Source organism: Culicoides brevitarsis, chromosome 3 (genome assembly GCF_036172545.1).
Source record: "Culicoides brevitarsis isolate CSIRO-B50_1 chromosome 3, AGI_CSIRO_Cbre_v1, whole genome shotgun sequence".
Taxonomy (NCBI): Eukaryota; Metazoa; Arthropoda; class Insecta; order Diptera; family Ceratopogonidae; genus Culicoides; species Culicoides brevitarsis.
Genome location: NC_087087.1, coordinates 20036461 through 20056797, shown reverse-complemented (window position 1 = coordinate 20056797; position 20337 = coordinate 20036461). Strand labels below are relative to the sequence as shown.

General features: G+C 28.4%; 1 protein-coding gene across 1 annotated transcript; it reads right to left on the bottom strand.

Moving 5' to 3' along the window:
* Positions 1-623: 623 nt before the first annotated feature.
* LOC134835294 (protein serrate) lies at positions 624-19622 on the bottom strand. The gene is made up of 18 exons (XM_063850165.1): positions 19488-19622; positions 13618-13730; positions 13347-13566; positions 11649-11703; positions 11035-11134; positions 10763-10972; positions 9440-9573; positions 8227-8402; positions 7879-8122; positions 5346-5459; positions 5060-5284; positions 4864-4991; positions 4143-4293; positions 2747-2848; positions 2375-2689; positions 1994-2316; positions 1713-1922; positions 624-1362 (listed from the first exon to the last, which is right to left on the bottom strand). The coding sequence occupies exons 1-18, from the start codon at positions 19548-19550 to the stop codon at positions 634-636; spliced, it is 3612 nt and encodes a 1203-aa protein (XP_063706235.1). The 5' UTR covers positions 19551-19622; the 3' UTR covers positions 624-633.
* Between the last annotated feature and the right edge of the window lie 715 nt (positions 19623-20337).

The window sequence follows — 20337 nt, the reverse complement described above, 5'->3', positions numbered from 1 at the left end:
TTATTTTATGTCTAATGTAGATGGGCTGGTTCTGATAATGCTGTCTCTCGTCATGTTCTCTAGCTATACTTACCTGCCGCGTTACACAAAAAATCTTCTGCACATTCTAAGACCATTAGAAGAAGCAGGTTTCGCGTCTGAAGCTCGCTAGAAAAAATGCAGTTATTTGAATTTAAAATATATTTTTTTTTTATTATTGAATTTGAAAGTAGGTACAGAGAGACTTTCCCTAAGTGTTAATTAACTTCATCGGTTCTTAACGAATTATCTCACTTAATACTATATATGTAGTAGACGTGTCTTACTGTAGTAAATATTATTGTATTATTTAGGTACGTGAAAAAACTTTATAAAAGAAAAATCACACAAAAATAAGAGGGTTTCTATGTACATACATTAAATATCACATATTCTTCAATTGCCAATTACCTAATTAAATTTTTACACGAAAGGAACAAAAAGAATGAAATAAACCTAATCTAGTTATAAATTAAATTTTTAATGTCTGTTGTTTTTTTTTCATAAATTAAATTTTACATACATAGAATGAAATAAAAAAAGTATAAATATGTATGGCATCTTATCTTTAAAAGTACTATATTCGCTATTTACAATTTGAATTTGATAAACTCTTCAAATGTGAACGGTTAATAAATTTGACTCAGAGATCGATGTTGTCGGTGGAGGTGGAGCAGCATGTCGGCTCAAAGTTATTTTATCAATGTCTTTGCTTTCCATTATGCCCATTATATTTTTCGTAACTTCAGTATTTTGTGTTTTTTGCAGTAAAATTTGCGAAGCTCGTTTATTCACACTCGCCTTTGTTTCGCTATCAACTTCGTAGTCCATGTCGCACGAACTGAGATACTGTTGTGAGCGATGCAGACCACTTGGTCCAGCTCTGGGTTGCGGACTCTCGCTAACCTGATTGAGACTCAATTCGACGGCGCCTTTCAACGATGTCGTACTGCCTTTTAATGGATTTGCGTATCTTCGAAAATTTTCCTCGTTTTGAAGATTATTTGACTTTTCGTCCTCGTGCCGTGTCATGTCCAAAACAGTAGGCAAATGTGATCCAGAGTCGGCGTGAAAGCGTCGCCGACAGACAAACATGAAAACAAGTGTGACGAATATTATGAAGAAACAGACGATGCAAATAATAAAGAACGTGAAACCGTTGTTATTGAAGCCCACCGACTCGGCACTTAGGAGTGCTGTCTCAACACGGACCTCCAAAATTGATGACACAACTTGAATTTCCCCGTGGTCAAACAACGATGAAAGTTGTAAGGATGGCGGTCTTCTAGATAAAATTTCACCTAATACATCAGCCACATGAGCAGATCTTCCCGATTCAGAAAACTGCAATGCAACATGTATGTTAGTTAGAACTTAGTAAGAAAAAAAGGCTGCTCCACATGAAATCAGAAACAAAAATGAATCATGCAAAATAATAATTGCTGATTGTTCATCAATAGTTTTGTTGTTGTTTTTTTTAATGACATTAAATTTTTTTTAAGGACATTAAATTTTTTTAATTTAAAACTTGTTTAAAATATCAATTTTTTTATAAAACTTGTAAAAATTCGTAAAGTAAAAAAATCATAAACACTGTCTGTTTCAAAAAAAATCTAACTTTAAATTATGAATTGAAACATTTTTTTTTAAATTTCATACGGAACGGTCTGACATAAGGCTTGATCTAAACTTACCACTGCCACCTCTATTGTATCTTTGAGACCTCCTTTGTTTTCGCACAAAATAACGGATCGTGTAACTTTGTGTAATGCTGCCGTTTTTGCAGTATGCATGCCAAGTAAAACTCTTATCAAATGGCAAACTCCCTCGACATCCGTCCCCTTCGGAAGTGAGCTTATTTGTAAGAGAATAGATATTCTAGCACATTTTTCACTCAATTTTATCTGAAAATTAATAGTCCATCGTTTTAGTGAATGAAAATCAATTAATAATTTATATGTTTTTTAAATGTTACCTGATTGGGCCAACAAGCAGTATCAGCTGGATAATTGGGAGGCGCAACTCTTTTTGAAGGCTCTAATTCGCGACAATCTCCTCGTGGCGTACAAGGAGGTGCCAAACAGGTTTCCTGTGTCAAAGGAACACAAACTTCTTGCAAGCCACAATTTGAACCATTTGGAGAAAAACAGTTTTCGAGACCGCACCAAAGATCTGAGCAACGTGGAGATCCATTCGCACATACACAGAAATTACATGTCGTATCGCTCCTATGTGACGCAGTGCCACCACTTGTTGTGTCATTTGAGCATGCATTTATCTCATTTCCATCAAAAAGTACTGAAATTTTTGGGAGTTAAATAAAAGTTTTTGTAGTTATTTATTCTGAATTACTTACTTATTTCGCACTGTGCGCCTTTCCTTCCTGGTGGGCAGATACATTCAAAATAGCCAATTTCGTCTTTGCACGTACCTCCACCTTGACACGGATTATTGGCGCACTCATTAACGTTAATACGGCAGTCTGGTCCCGAAAAACCTTTCGAACATAGACATCTAAACCAACCATCACCATATTCACATGTTCCACCGTTATGACATGGACTTGATTCACACATATTTTGAGCGATTGCACATTCAGTACCGCAGGTCGGATCATTCATGCAATCCTTTGACGTGCAACTTTGTCTTGTGCGCTCGGTGCAATTAGGTCCTATTTAATTGTTATAAAGATTAGTAGGTGACATAATTTTGCTTTAAGAGAACTTACCACTCCATCCGTGAGAGCATTGACATGTAAATCCATTCTCTACTGCATTACAAGTGCCTCCATTCTTGCATGGTAACATTGTTGAACAAATATCTGTTTTTCCTAAAATATTGTTTTAATTCATTTATTTCTAATGTTTTATCGATTTGTGTGAAAATTTTCTTGAATTCAAATTTTACGTTCCTTTTAAAGGTGAAAATATCACAGTTTTTTCCAGTTAATTTAAAAATTTTATTAAGTTTTTGACCTTTATTTTTTTTATATAATTTATTTTAATTTTTATTTATATTTTTATTATATGTATATAAAATTTTATTTAATTTCTTTGATTAAAAAAAAAAAACTGGCGGTTAATTTTCTCAGTTTTTCTTCAGAAACGGAATTGGCAAAAATGGCTTTAAAATTCACATTTTTGGGTTTCCTGACGCAACGGTTCATTTGCGATCATATGTTTTATGGAGAAAAATAATGTACTCGAGACGACAAACAGTCCTAGTGAAAAAAATTTCAAAAAAATTGACAATTCAAATTTTGACGTTTTGGTCACCATTTTGGTCACCGACAATTTTCATTAGTTCAGGTCAAATTTTTTCGAAAAATTTTTTTTCACTGGAATTGCTTTTTTTGTCGAGTAGATCATTTTTCTCTATGAAACATATGGTCGGAAACGGACCGATGCATCAGAACACCCAAAAATGTGTCGATTTTCATACATTTTACTCTAAAGTAAAATCGGTTTTTGAAGAAAAACTCGGAAAATCCACTGCCAGAAAATTTCGCTAGAACAAAAGTTTCTTATTTTTTTATGCTCTAGATGGAAAGTTTCTTAGATTTTTGATTTGGCGAAGTTGTGATTTTCCGTGATTTCTCGTGAAATGACCCATAAATATTCTGAAACCAATTTTGGAATAGCAAATCTCGTAGTAAATTTTATTTTTTTTTCAATGGGAAAAATAGTTTGAAAAATATTTTCAAATAAATTTGTAAATTTTCCAAGTTAAAAAAAAGAAATAAATAATAAGAAGTTTAGAGTTCAACTGAAACTTAAAAATAAAAAAAATATATACATATATATATAAAATATATTAATTATCAAAAAAAAAAAATCTTTCAAAAACTAATAGAATAAAAAATAATCCGCCTTGTCATTCAAATGTGTTGACTTGATACTTTTTCTTTTATTTATTTCATTCTCCAAATTACGTCTTGTTATAGATTTTGAAATGTTCTGTGCATGTATTCTTATGTTATTCTTTTTGGTTATATTTTTCATTTTCTCCCAAACACAAAAAGAAGAAGAAGAAGAAACGTATAATATCAAATTACGCTTTAATTATGCCGCGACATAAATTTTTAGTAACGAAGATAAATGATGATATCAACGACATATCCTTACCATTGCAGTCTGGCCAGCCATTACAATAGGTGTGATACAATTCACATTTCGGTCCGACGCGTCCATGGGGACATTCACAATAAAAACTGTTGACGGTATTAATGCATTTGCCAACCACACACGGTGAAGGTTCACAATAGTTTGTACTTTCCTAAAAAATATTTAAATGAGAATAGTGTCACACAAAAACGTAAGGTGAATACAAAAATTTAAATAAAAGTTTTTAAGCATAATTGACACCTTAAACATATTATGTAGTGTATGTAAAGCAAAGAAGAAAGGTAACTCTGAAATTTAATCTCTTCACTTGTCACCGCTTAAGCATCGCTAGTTTTATTTATTTTTTTTTTGTCATTTTTTTGCTTCGGCCATTGACTCATACACATGTTTTACACTTATACACCTCCAGTAAAGAGGTAATTCGCACCAAGAAATTGTGTATAAACTGCCACAACGGCATTTCGCGAAAGACAACAAAATAAATTTTTAATCCGAAAAAATGCAAAGAAAGGGTATGAGAAAATACAAGCTAATAATGAAGGAATTTTTTGTATGCTATACTTTTTATATGACACATAAATCTTTTTCCACATTTTTTTTTTATTCTCAATAATCGTAAAAAATACTTAAAATGTGAACAAATGAACATGCAAAAGGTTACTGCAATCAAATTTTTGTATGAAATATCAGACCAAAAAAAATTAGCCTGCCTAAATCTTACCTCACAATTATCTCCGAAAAACCCATAATTGCACTTGCACTTGTACGAACCATGCAAATCAAAGCAATCTCCTCCATTTTTGCAAGGGTTACTTTCACATTCGTTTATGTTATCTGAGCAATTTTTACCTTAAAGTGAAAAAAACAACAAATATTATTTTTTTTTCAAGAAGAGTAGTGCTAGACAAATAATTTACCTGCAAATCCAACCGGGCATGTACAGTAATAGTCATTGACAAGGTCAATACAAGTAGCTCCATTTTCGCATTTTCCTTGACAATCATCCACATTCTTGCTACATGTTTTTCCTGCCCAACCAGACTGACAGACACACTCAAATGAGCCAGGAAAATTTTGACATGACTCTGCATTGATACACGGACCGAATGCTGATGCTGAATTAGACTCACATTCGTTCACGTCTATAAAATAGTATTTTTTATAGAGCAAAAATTAAATAAAGCAAGAAATGTAAAATTTTACCTTCATTACAATAATCACCTGTCCATTCTGCAGGACATTCGCATCTGAATCCACCGACTAGGTCAATACAAATCCCTCCATTTTCACATGGTTGGTTGGCGCATTCGTCAATATCTGTATAAATAGCGTTATTTACAAACAGTAGATATTTTAATTTTGGAACAAAGCCTTACGATTTCTAAATGTTAATAAAAGTTAAAGTGAAAAATACAAAGTCTCTGAACTCGTGAAGAAACGCTTATTTGGCTCTAAATTAATTTGGTTACATTTTTCTAAACAAAAACATAAATGAGCATAGAAATCGTTGTAAATAATTATTAAAATAGCCAATTTCATAATAATAATAATAACTACGAGTCATGTTTTGATTAGACATTTAATTTTTGATCGAATCTCTAACAGAGTTTATGAAATGACCTGTTGTGTTATTCTTTGTAAGAAATGAAACATGAGTAGCGTAAACTAAAAAATATTGTGCTTTACCATTCCTTGATGTTATTTTTAATAAGCATTGTATATGCTAGTTACGGTTTATAGTCTATTAAATTGGTAATAAAAGAGGTGTGCACGACTTTGCTAGATATGCAGATATTTCTCGATGGATTGATTGTAGTCGACATGTTTTAAACTGCTCAAAAATTCGTTCATGTGGTGTTTTGAACTAATTTATTATTAGTCACTACTATTAAATGTTTATGAAAATTTCTATCAGATAAAGTTGTCAACATGGAATAATTAAAAGGATTATGTGTTTTGTGGTCTTTTATTATTATTTAAAAAATAAAAAAAAAATATGTCGAAAATAAATAAATATTCGTTTAGCATAATTTTTTTTTAAATATTTTTCAGAAAATTACTGAATGTATCTTTAAAAATTTTCTTATTGAATAATAGATTATAATTATATTCAATCTTATTTATTCACTACCAAAATATTGATCAAAAATTGTCATAAAAAATGTCAGCTTGATGTTCCATACGCCAAACATTTTGTTTTTCGGTTTTTAAAAAGTTTTACCTATTTTTGAGTTTCATTTGGAGCAAGCTTCAACATCCGTAATTTTAATAGAGATTTAAATTTTTGATTGATATGTTTTACAAGTGATTTATTGTGATGTATTAAAGCCAAGTAATTGACTTATGTTTCAAACTAAAAACTAAAATGAAGAAAGACGTCAAGTAATTAAAAAAAAGATAAACAAATGCTGGCTACTTTTTTTATTAACTTCCAGAACTTCTACATTCAACGATTTTTATGAATCAACACAGTTCACCATTAAAGCACGCACGTTTCAGGCACCCCACCGCTAAACACTGGCGCAAACAACACGAGGATTGAAGGTAATTTTTATATATGTATGAATGGTACACTCCTGGTTTAAAAAAAGCTGATGGAACAAGATTCGAAATTAAAAGTTATTTTTACAGAGATGTAGAAAAAATGTAAAAGAAACCGAAGAGATGAAATATTTAAACTTATGAGCAAGAATGGAAACGCTGAAGAAAAAAAAAGAAACGAACAAAGTGTTTCGGATTTTATTATTAAAATACAGACTGTACTCTTCGTCTGTCCATGATAAATAAAATTCAGATTCATCATCTATCTGAATGAATAAACAAACGGATAAGAATATCTTGTGTAACAACAACAACAAAACACAAATAAAAACATGCATAACGAACATATATTGACCAGAAAATCATTTTCTGAAATCATGATAAATATACACAACAACAATAACAACCATTTAATAATATATAACAATCAAAGAAATCACGCTTTTTAGATATAAATTGCAAATATAACAAGAAAAAATATACATGTAGACTATAAATAAAATTTAATAATTCCAGAAGAAAAGGGCAGCGGAAAAAAAACAACGAATACGAACCTAAAATCATTAAATTTGTAGAATATTGCATGTTTTACCTTCTTCAATATTTTAATTCTGTCTAATTCACAATAATAATGGTGATGATGATGTTGTGTCCAATTAAGTGTAAGCTTAAAATTAATAATTTGTATTTCGTTGCTTCTGTTTCAAATTGCATCAATGACGTACCGTTTTTATTTTTTAGAGAATTACTGAACTTAGATTTTTTTATAAACAAAGCATGAATTTTATCGGTTATCTTTGAACTAAACTATAATTACCAATTGTTATTATGAATATTAATAAAGAGAGGCATGAAGTAAAACTAAAAAAAATCAAAACTCAATATTTATATTAATATTAAAAAATGTTCAATTTGTCAAAGAAAATATTCATTTCTCAAAATTTTACAAGTTATTCAGCAGGATTTGTTCCACTTTAAAAGGCTAAAAATTTAAAAAATAGTAAGTTTATGAGATTTTTTTCTTATAATTTTTTTGTTCATTCTCTTCTCTGAGCCAAAAATTCGTCCGAATACTTATTGTGATCGTTATTAAAAAACGTCATAGCATTTGTACTTTGACTTTGTATTTTTCTACACTATACTATTGATTTTTTTTATATAAAGCCGCATAAATTCAATAACTTTAAAATCTTACCAATTTCACAATTAGGGCCTTCCCATCCAGGAGTACAACTGCAGGTATAGTTATTGACTACTTCTTTGTTTATTCTTGGTGGCTCGGTGTAAGTTACAATTTTAGTTATTTTATCTAAATTTCGACTAAGCGGCTTTCCCATTGAGCTTCCCCCACGCATATTGCGTGTTAAAGGTAAGGCTCGCACTTCCGTAATAGTTTCACTAACATTGTTTTTATCATCATTGTAGTTAGATGAAAAAACCTGTTTTTAAAAAAATTTGATAAAAAAAATACATTTTTATAAGTACAGATGTCCTCTAAAATTTGTTTTATTTTTTTTTATTATCATTCTTGGCTAAAACTTACATGAGCAGTACAAGTTCCACCATTTTTACAAGGATGCGGTGCACACGGTTCCTCAATTATTTCACATTGTTCCCCTGAGAGACCTTCAGCGCATGTACAGCGATACTTGTCAGGCGCGGTATTTTCGCAAGTACCGCCATGCATGCATGGCTCATGTGTACCACAATAGTTCAAATCTAAACAAATAAATAATATTAAAGTTATTGTAGCAAAATATATAGGGCAATAGGATCAAATAGAGGTGAATAAATGTGGCAAACCACTAAACAAGTAGATACATAAAAAGTGAACGGAAAAACACTTGTTCTAATTCACACATGTGATCAGTTTTTTATTCAGTTTGTTAAGTAAGGCGGTTTGCTTGCTATAAATTATGATCTACATCTATTAAAATATACAAAAAAAAGTACTTGAACATATGACCACAATGAAAAGTACTGTTAATTTTTCAATTACACCCCTTCTAAGTTAAATGATACAGACGCATTTCGTTTATTTAACAATGTTGCAACTTTGATCATAAATTTAGTAAGGGTGATATTTTGTGTATTTTTCGTCAAGTGTTAAAGTTGAAATTTAGGGATTATGTTTTCAAGTAATATTTTTTTTTAAAGAGAAAAGGCCAAACAAAGTTCAATTAAATTTGTAGATAAGTCTTTGTTATATTTTATAAAAAACTTAATATTTGTTTTCTCTTTAGGTTCTAGAATAGCATGAATTGAAAATAGTTTTTCAATCCTCAACAGTTTGGTTTTCTTAAAAATATGCATTAATATTGCATCTCAAACCAAATTAAACACGTCATATCTAGTTGCATAATAGTTTTTTACTATCACACTCCCTTATTTTATTGAATTAAAATAATCAAGGCGAATTATAATGTTATTGTTTGGTGGTTCAACATACATTGAGTATAAAAAGTAGGGCGCGCAATTAAGGATTATGCCAGACGGATAGAAAATTAACAGCATATGTATCTGATATTCATTACATTGATGCAGAAAATAGGGCAGTTTATTAGTGCAAACTCTAATGCACATGTTGAATTATATTTGTACATTTAGACAAATTCCAAGCAGGGGAACTTGGTGAGTATTTTTTTATTGTTTATTGATATATGTACAAACAAGTGCAACTGTTAAATTAATTTCAAAAACTTGATCCTTGTCAAAAAAAAAATAAATATATGTTTAAAACTGGATAGCAGACTTACCTTGATCACAAAGAATTCCTCCCCAATTTCGGTCACAAATACACTGCCAAGGCTTATCAATGCAGCTTCCATGCTTGCATCCAGGATATGGAACACAAGATTTACACAGAGGACCTTGCCAGCCAACACGGCAACTGTAATATTAAACAAATGATAAACATAAAATATTTAAAAATCATCAAATCAACTAAATCCGAATAATTTCATTTCAATCAATCAATGTTTGTACTTCTGTTTATTCCACTCAATTGGTTTACTCCTCCCTCTGATCAGTTTGTTATTTTATTTTATAATCAATAATGCGCTTATAACAGACCAAAGATCAGCGATCAATGTAGTACACCTAATTATTTATAACAATAGACCGACTATGCTCTCATAAATATAAAAATTTATAACGAGTTGCACTAAAAATTAAACGATAAATATATAACATTGTAATAATCTGATTCCTGTGAATAAGAAATGATAATAACAAAGTAAAGCTTAATTTTTAAATATCATCCCTTTAAATTAAGCTTACAGTGATTTGTGATTTATCATTGACGACAATTACAAACTTTTGAGTCGAACCGTGGAATATTATAATTAATGATCAATGATCACATTGTAAAATAAGAGCAAAGCCTATGATTATACAAAAGTACAGAGGCACAAAAAATTGTATAAAACTGACCTAATGATCCCCCACTTTTTCTTTGAATAAATAAAAAAAAAATACTGGCAACAAGAAAAATGTTACTCAGATTTTGTAGACATAACATGCAAGAGAAGCATGAAGAATGCAACTAAATTTAAATTCATCGTGTCATGCTTTGCAGTTAGAAAGAGACCTTTTATATGTTGGTTTTTGTAACACGTAAAAATGAACAAAATTAATTTTACTTGCTATGGTTTTTCTAATTAACAACACTTACATGATGTAAGGAAGTTTAAATAATATAAAACTTACATTAAAATATTAACAAATGACACAAAAAATATTTGTTATACTTGCAAAAATTAAAATATATTTGCTACTCATAACGTTTAACGAGTTTCCCGAATTGGCTTAACCATTCCAAACTTCATTAGCATTTATAGATGACTAAGACATGTTCGAGACTTGTTTTTCGACTATAGTACGACAAATTTTTTTATGCGTTATTGAAAATGCGAGAAAGAGATCATCTTGTTCCAATGATAAGCAGTTTTGTTAAATTTGATAGATTGAAGTATGGATTGGAGGATTGTAAGAGCCAGTCCGGAAATTCGTTGGAAGTTGTTATCATTTAAAATTTAGATACATACAAACTACAAAAACTAATTTTAACAAATACTTACTCGCATTCTCCAGGCCGACTACAGCTACCGTACACAGGATCACAACCTGATTTACAAATCGCTTTATCACAATTTGGTCCTTGCCATCCAGGCATGCATATTTTACTTCCATCCGTTCCACAAACGTGATGTCCAAAACCATCATCGCGTGGTCGACAAAACGTTGTGCACGTACTGTTATAGTAATTTTGATCACAAAGTACTCTTAATCTACAAATAAGAAAAGAATAATTAATTTAAAACAATGAATTTCATTTCTTGTAAATATTTACCTATAAGTAAATCTGGCATTTTTCCCCTTATGTTCTAGTGTGTGCCACTCTTGTGACGGAAGTTTTACACCTGAGTATGTGGCCTCTTCAATAAGATGCCCTAATAAACAATGATTAGATAATTTTAAAAACATAAAAAATGACCGAAAAAACATCATCAGAATCTAACAAGAATTAATTAAAATAATTTGTAAAAAATCTTAATTATTTCTTATTATTTTTGTGAATGAGAAAGAGTGTTGTTAAACAATCAATTTCAATTTATGTTAAACAGCGATGCGCATAACTAATCGATTTCATAATCAATTATTATTGTTTTTTTTTTCTTCATAAATCACGAAATCCAAAATATTAGTCTGTAAAATAAATTGCTCTTTTATATTAGTTACGTCTGTTTACCATTTTATGATAGTAAATAATAATTCACCTACTTCCAAAGAATTTATTATCAAGACATACATCAATAAAAGTAAAAAGACAACCTTATACAAATCCAATGCTCGGATTCATGTTTTAATTCTGATGATGCGTATGTGCGGTCAATTTAATTTTGAAATGCTAACCATTAGATTTGTAAACGTGATAAATTAGACAGTATCTTATTGATTACATACCTGAATTAGAGCTGCTAGTTATATCTAAAGCTTGAAGTATAAGCGTAAATGATTTCTAAATGAAGAAAGAACGAAAAAAAAACATTAATCTTATACATGTGCTTTACTGTGAGTGAACCAATTTCAATTTTAATTTGATTATTATTTATGATTAGATATAAATTAGATTAGGTATTTGTAATTACATTCAGTTAAAAAATATTATAAAAATTTGACTCATTTATTGAATATAGGTACAAAAAAACGTAATACGTAATGCAAAAAAATGTATTGGAATTGGTAGGTACTTCTTTAGACTGCTCGATATTCTTTCTTCCTATCCATTTAAGGGTCTATTAAGTCCAAAACATATCGACTGTTGCATCGGTCTAATTGGAACATGTGTGTCGTTTTGATAGACGTGAGAAAGGAATTGAATTAAAAATCGAAGAAGTTCATCAAATTGGTACCATCGACTGTTTATTATTTTATAAGTTCCTACACTAGAAACGACATGCAATTTCAAAGTATTTTAAACAGAATAATTATATGAAAACTATTTAAACATATTTAAAAACGATTAACGGCTTTTCATCACATACATATATAACATTAAACATACCTTTAAATGTTTTAAGTGATCGTATGTATACATTTACCACGTTTATTTGATAAATCAGAAAATGTTTGAATAATCGTTGGAAATAAGGTTAGACATATACACAGCATCTTTTTATATTATTTCCAAGTATTTATTCAACATGCAAAACTTATGTGTAAATTAAACTCAATATATAATTTATATTATTTAAAAAAAAAAATTGTAACATAAACTACTTTTATTTATCTTAAAAGTGACCAAGAAGAACTTGCGAAGATAACGCAAAAAATTTAACTATATTGATCATCAAAATAAAAAAAATAAAATGCATTAAAACTAAGTTTGGCCTCGGAAATTGATTGAAAATAGAAACAAATGCATAATTAAATCATTCGTTTTTTATTTAAAAATTTATTTTTTAAAAGCTTTGAAATAGAAAAGAACTGGAGCCCATGAGACACTAACTAGAGAATCATTCATTTTATATCACGAGTAATAGATAAGCAATTTTACTTCATAAAGTAAAGAAATTTATTACATGAATAGCAAAAAATAGATTAAAAATGCAAGAAAAATATAGTGAAAAGATGAAGGAAAACCCTTTATTGAGTTTCTATTTATTTATATAAAAAAATAAATAAAAGCTTGATGAACTAGTCACGAACATAAAATAAGTAATATGGTACGTATTGCTTCTCTTTACTATCTGCAAAATGATACATATAAAGTAGCATTGGTAAGAATATGTTGAATGTCTTTCTGCTTTGTTTGTTGACATTAAACATTTTTTCGTGATAAATATACCTGCCTATATCCTGTTTTCATTCTTTTAAAATAAGTTTGAACAACACATATTCAATCGTGAATACCTTTTGAACTATAGATTTACTGTGCTCTTATTTTAAAATTTGTAACATACAGTTTAAGGAAACAATCATAGAGTTACTCAATTTGACGATATGTTTTTGCATATTTAATTTTTGGTTTGTGAATGAATATTATTTAAGTTCGAACACTTCGTATTTTATTTGGAAAAGTAAAATAAATGTCAAACTTTTTTTTCTGTAATTTTTATCCTGGCATGAACGAAAGTTTGGAGTTAGTGAAAAGATACTCACCGTCCATCGAAACGAAAATGGTAGCGTAATATTGCCATTTGAATAATTTGAAGCTGACAATTTAAAGCTAGATGGGCCTAGAATTGGCGTAGATGCATTGCCATATGCACATCCCTGCCAATCAGATGATTTTGAAGTTATAGCCGCAAGTGGAGATACACTATTTTGATATTCTTTTAGACATAATCTAAACGCTGTATTACACTGAGAACAAACTATGCTACCATTATTACTATTACCACTACTATTAAATAATTTGTACACGTTTGGCGTTGGTGTGTTTGAGTAAAAGTTATTGTTGCCACAACATCTTCCTGATGCTAATCTGTGATTTACATTTGTAATCTCTAAAATTTGCAGCTCAAAGAAGCCGGATTGAAAAGTCTGAAACGAAACAAAAAAAAAGACAGTGAATTAAATGAATGAACAATTGACAAACCTTCTTTAGGCCGCTCCAAATTTTTTTCGAACTGTTTGTCCCAAAAACTTTTATTCAAATTGGGGGGGGGGGGGGGGGGCAACAAAAAAAAAAGATTTGAAATACTTTTTCATACAAAATGACAAAATTTAAACAGTTTTTTGTCATTAATGAATATTTTAGTTGTTTTTAAGGTATCTACATTGAGAACTTCTTATTTAAAATTGATTAAAAATTGAAAAAAAAAATCTTTTAAAAAATTTTAAAAACATAAATTTAATGATTTTCGAAAAAAAAAAACATTAGAGAAGGAAATTCTTGTAAAAATATCATTTTCAATACAAAAGTTTAAAAAAAATGATAAAAAAAATTTTTTTTTTGAAAATTTCTTGAAAGTTTATGAAAATAGACCAAAAAACGGTCATTTTGATGAAATATTTAACTTTTTTTTTTATTTTGCCTCATTGGATTTCCGGCTTTTGAAATGGGGCATGGGACAAAAAGTTTAAAAAAAAATTGGAGCGGCCTTATCTAAAACAAAAAAATAAGAGCGTATTGAAAAATTGTGTTATGAATGCTATTTAATATTATTCCTTAATCATTATATCACAAGTAAATAAAGGATCATGATGCTGAATGATAATGAATTAAAGACCAAAAATTTACGTAAAAGAAACGTAAATGATTCCAACAACCTATAAAAGTTAAATACTAAGCATAATTATATACTATTTACTATTATTGCATTTTGCATGATATACAAAGAGAAATAAAACGCTAGTGTATTCAAAAATTCCAAGTTGAAATTTCATGTTAGTCTTACAGTATTGAGTCGAGGACATTCAATTTTAAAATTTTATTAAATAAACAAATATTTACTTTTAGTTTAATTGTTTTCTCACCAAACAATTATCTATAGTTTATTTTATTTTATAGACTGATGATAATTTTGTTTTAAATCTATACAAACTATATTTCGTAAGTAATGATGAATTAAAATTCTGATATATTAATGTTTTTCCAAATAATGCAAAATTTAACAGCACATGAAAATGTGCCTTACCATTGGCTTACAATGTTCTATGTTAATGAATAATACATAAATGATGTTTCAAGATGATAAGATAAACATGTACATACGTCCAATTTGAGAAAAAAGGAATAATATGTCTATAATATATTGTTAATGATATAAATTTCTCTTTTATCACTTTTTGTTTTACAAACATGCAATGATTGAGTGATTTATACTGCTTGGTTGTATTATTTTATTTTCATTAAAATTTAAAATTTTAGTACATAAACGAAATGTCAACAAAAAAAACGCATGTTAACTTTGGTTCCAATTTTTTTTTAAAATGTTTTTATCTGCGTTTCTTATCTCTTATTTTTTTAAATTTTGGTTCTCATTCTCATTAGCGAATTCCAAGCATGATGCATATTTTTCTGAGTAAAAATATACGTTGGGTACTCATTTAACAACCTGCAAGCCATCAGCATCAATGTTGTTTTTTTGTTAAACGAAAAAGATACAGATAGACACGTAATCGAATAAGAAAAAAAAACATACGGATACTGTTCACCTCTTTATTTTCATTTATTTTCAAACGTGGTGCAGAAATATTATTATTATATTTCAAAGAAATCTTATTTTAAATTTTCATGTAACTCATGTGAGGTTTTTATTTAGCAAAAAGAACCTGTTTTCATCGTTTATTTCACTATCATGTGTGTGTAAGTGTATGAAGATGAAACGAAGTTGAGAATCAGCAAGCACTAAAAGTAATATTTTATATTTGAGTTCATCCAGTGAAGACATGATTGTTCATGGTACGAGACACCAGATAAGAATTTTATTTTTTACCGGAGAAATAATTTTAAATACTTTGCTCATCTTTTTTTAACTCCCCTTTTATAGATTACTTGCCTTCCTTGATTAAAATAATAATAAACTCTACACATAAAAGTAAAAAGGAGAATATTAATAAATTAAAATAGGTAGGTATATCATGACTATCATCGTCTTCTTTTAGGTAATTCTATTTATCTTATTTGACACGAGTTTATAATTATTGCATTTTTTACATTGTACCAATTCTTTATATTTGCTCAATTTTTACTTCCGATTTCTAATTTAATCATATAAAGGCTTTAAAGCCTACAATTAAAGTATAAAGCCCACAGTAAAATTACAAAAATGAAGATGAAATGAAGACAGTAACAGTGTATTCAACAAAATAATACAATTTTACATTACTTTGATATATATTTTGATTTTGTACAGAAAAAAAAATACATCTGAGTAAAGTCGAATAAATATGAAGCAAATTGATCATTTACTTATTATTTATTTTGTTTTGTTGCTTTTGACGCACTTTTTTATGAAACATGCAAATAAAAGAAAAGGTTTACATGATGTTTTACATTTTTGCTTCATACATAATTTTTGTAATAATACAATTTGGTCTTATTTAACAGTCTTTAACTTTTTATTATGAAATTCAAAAATAAGTTCAAACCGCAAAACTGTTTGTAGTTTTCGACATGCATATAAACCATAAGAAAAAAGACTATTGATTAACAATAATAACTCTGAAGCTTTGTAACAATCAAAGCGGGAAATAAAAAGAGAAGCCTTTCGAATTAATTGGCTAATCTTTTAGAACACTTATTATAGCATTTTTTTATAAATAAGCAATGCATTGCAAAAAGAATTTATTCTGTTTCAGATTATTATTATTCGTTTTCGTTTTACATACATATTTACATATATTTTTCAGTTAAACGATTTACCCTCAAGGAAACATTATACTGTGAGTGAGAAACAGAACTTCGTGATAATAATAAGGATTATTGTGTGGAAAATTTATACGTTAAGTTAGATACAAACATCACCGTTAATTTGCCATTGAAACAGTATCTTTTTCCCAACCTAATTTTACATAATTATAACATAATAATATAATTCGTATGTATATAAATGATGTCCATCATATTTTTAATAAAATATCCATAAGAGTATTTAGTCAAATAATATAAACAGCAACTACGGAACAGAATGGACCTGAATAATTAATTTTCTTATGGGGCTTCACAAAACGAAGTAAAATTGTTTGAAAATAAAACCAAAAATATAACCAAAATCAATTTAATGATGTTGTCAAAGTTAAAGAAACACTTTTCGTCATTGTATATTATTTTAATATTCTTTTGATTTTCTTTGTGTATACTTTTTTGGGCGAAAACCAAATTCTTTTGAATATTCATATGAATCGATGGCCAATTCGTTAACGATGATGGGAATTCGGTTTTCATGGGTTTTAGGTGGCTATGAGAAACTCTTGGTCAAGCAGAATAAAAAAAATTAAAACAAATATAATAAATAAAATAATGCAAATTATTCAACATGGCTGTGTAAAGATATATGCGAATGTGTGGCGCGAGGCGGTATCATTAAATATGCCAAAAAAGTAAAAAATCAATTTAATTTAATTTAATAAAAAATAAGAATGATTGTGTGTTGATGTTTCGCTGTTTTTTTTTGTGTCGCAAAAGAAAATAAAAAAAGACACAAAATAAGAAAAAGATTCATGGTAATTTTTTACGAGAATATTTATTTAATTTGCTTGTCTTTACTTTTGGTAAAAAATTAACAAGATGTATCGTATACTGCTAAATAGTTCGAGTTGTTAACACTCAGAAAATTTATTGCATTTCAAAACCAGAAACTGCTATGTGATACTGTTAGCATTATAATGATAGACGGTCGCATTTTAAAATTTACAATTCGGTAATCATTTTTCCCCGGTAAAAAAAACTGGGTTTAAGCTTGAATTTTAATAGAAAACTATTTCTACCTAATAACAACCAAGAAAGATGAAAAAGAAGAGACAAGTTATTTTAAATGTTTGTTTTATTATATTAAATGATGTATCAAAGAATAAATGTGGCTGTCGTATTTCTATTGGATATATAAGTAGGTTTATATATGTTGTCGTGCAAAGTATTTCTTTTCAATCTTCATTTCAATAAATTATCATCATTGATCACCGCTATATATTATGTCGAAGAAACATTTCATCTCCTCTCATGTTAAAAATCGTATACTTTACCGATATAAAAAATATTTACTTTAAATTCAGAAACTTTGCTCAATCTTTTAGTTTTTTTTACTATTTCAATATTCAAATATTCCTTTAAACAGGACAAAATCATTCTTATTGAATTATAATACAATATATTAACAATTTATCAGCAAAGAGACTTGCAGTACATTTGGCCATCAACAACTTCTTACATAAATTGACATTGTGAAACAAGAAAAAAAAACTAACCGTGTGAATTTTTGTTTAAGGCGTGGGTGTATTAGGTTTACGTTATTGACTATTCTCTATGTTGTTGTATCCAGAACAATTTATTATTATTATATGTATTATAAATGAATATTATTATTTTTTCTGTTGAATATTTTATCTATATTTGCATTACTGAAATGTTTGCCCGTGGTGTTTCTATACAGTAGTACATATTATGACAGGCATATTCAATTGATTGTTAAACTTTCTTACTATCTAAAATAACTGACTGAAACATTTGTCATTTTTGATCAATGTATTAAATCAAGTTGAACAACTATTGTCTGCTTGAGAGACACAGTTTTTCTATAACCTGTTGCTTTTGCTTAGCGATTTACATTTTCTAGTGTATAAATCGGGTTGAAAGGACAGACCACATTACATTTGTCATGTTTTATTAAACATGAATGCATGTAAATATGCATGTGAGCAAAAAATCGGTGGTATATATAACAACAAGTAGCAAGGAACAAATTTATTCAGTATAAAATTTATTTAAGATAAAACAAAAGTCACGTCAATAGATTGAAAATTAACTTTTAGCGCTAATAATTAGAAATTCAGACTAGATCAATCGAACAATCTGAAAAATGATTTTTATTTCATTACTATTTACTCATTTACAGAAAAATAATTGGTTTTCTTATGATTGTGATATATTTGATGATGATTTATATTTTACAATTATATTTATAGTAACATCAAAATGCATAAATTTAGTACGGCATATTGAATATATATATAACTATATATTGTATAGTACATATTATAAGTTAAAATGTTTATTATTATAGATTGACATCCGCACATGTGTGGTGATAAGATTTTTATTTTACATGGAAATGCAATATATTTTTAAAGAAGTTTTTTTTTCAATTTCAGGAACTCCACGGAAACTTTGAAATATTTCAAAATGATTTTTTTTTTCAAATATTTTAAAAAATTTGTGTAAAAAAAATTGTACAACAATTATCAGAATTCAAAGATTATAATTTTGTCATCTGTAGAAGGGAAATTCAGAGTTTGAAAAAAAATTCCAAATTCTTTTTGAGTTTCAATCATGAAAATTTTTCTAAAAACAAAAATTATTTTAAAATTACTTGAAAAAAAATACTATTCGCGGTTTTCTAACCGTAAAATCCGTGATTGAAGTGCACAAAAGAGAACATAATAATTTTTCACTGTAGGAAACACGTACCTAAATTAAAGTCTAAAAATTTGCCAAAAATAATTTATATAGAAAACTTTTTAGCGATAAAATTTTTTCGTTATTTATTTCCGGTGTGAAAATCGTAAATTTTTGTCTTAACTTCAATCTCTAGTCTTTATACAATTTTGTCTTTGTCAAACGGAAAATTAGTGTCATACCTTTCCAAAACATAATATTAGTATTAAACATCTTATCCAAAATTGTATGAAACTATTCGCCATATCCCAGTTGATATCCAAAAGAAACTATAAATTCCGTTTTGAAGTGTTTCCTGATTTTATTGACAGTTTACAAATTTATTTTATTATTTGTTTATATATTTTATGATTTTTACGTTAATAATTGTAGTATTCACTATAATATGGAATATTTTTTTTTATTTTTACAAAAGGCAACTTTAATTGTGTTACCAAAAATTTTGAAGAGTAGTTTTTTATCAGCACCATATTTAATAAAGCATGTCTTCTGATATAAATAAATATGTTTTTTTTAAACAAGTGTTAACTATTGTTATCACTATTATTTTCATGTACTACATTTATGTATTTAATAAATCTGTTATTTTGATATATTGTTGTTTTTTTTTTAAATAATATTATAATGTTACATGCTTTAAATTTTTAAAATTTCTATCAATCGTTGATATTTTAAATTATCACATTATTTCATCTTGTGAATTATTTTTTATTATTCATACTCATTTCGCACTTTACACTTGATATGTTGGTTTATCTGTTGTAGTAAACCGGCATTCGTTATTAAAATAATATAAAATCGCGACGGCACATATTTTTCATGCCCTACGGTTATAACGTTACAGACTCAACTGATCATTTAATTGTAACACTTCTCATTCATTACCCACGAGATCCCTGATTTATCCACAGCGTGTATTTGTGAACAGAGCACGTACATGGCTAAGAGGCAAAAGAAGAGAGTGCTACGTTCCGATTTATAGAAATAATGAATGAAGTCTACGTTAAACAAAATGTGAATAGACAGACAAGC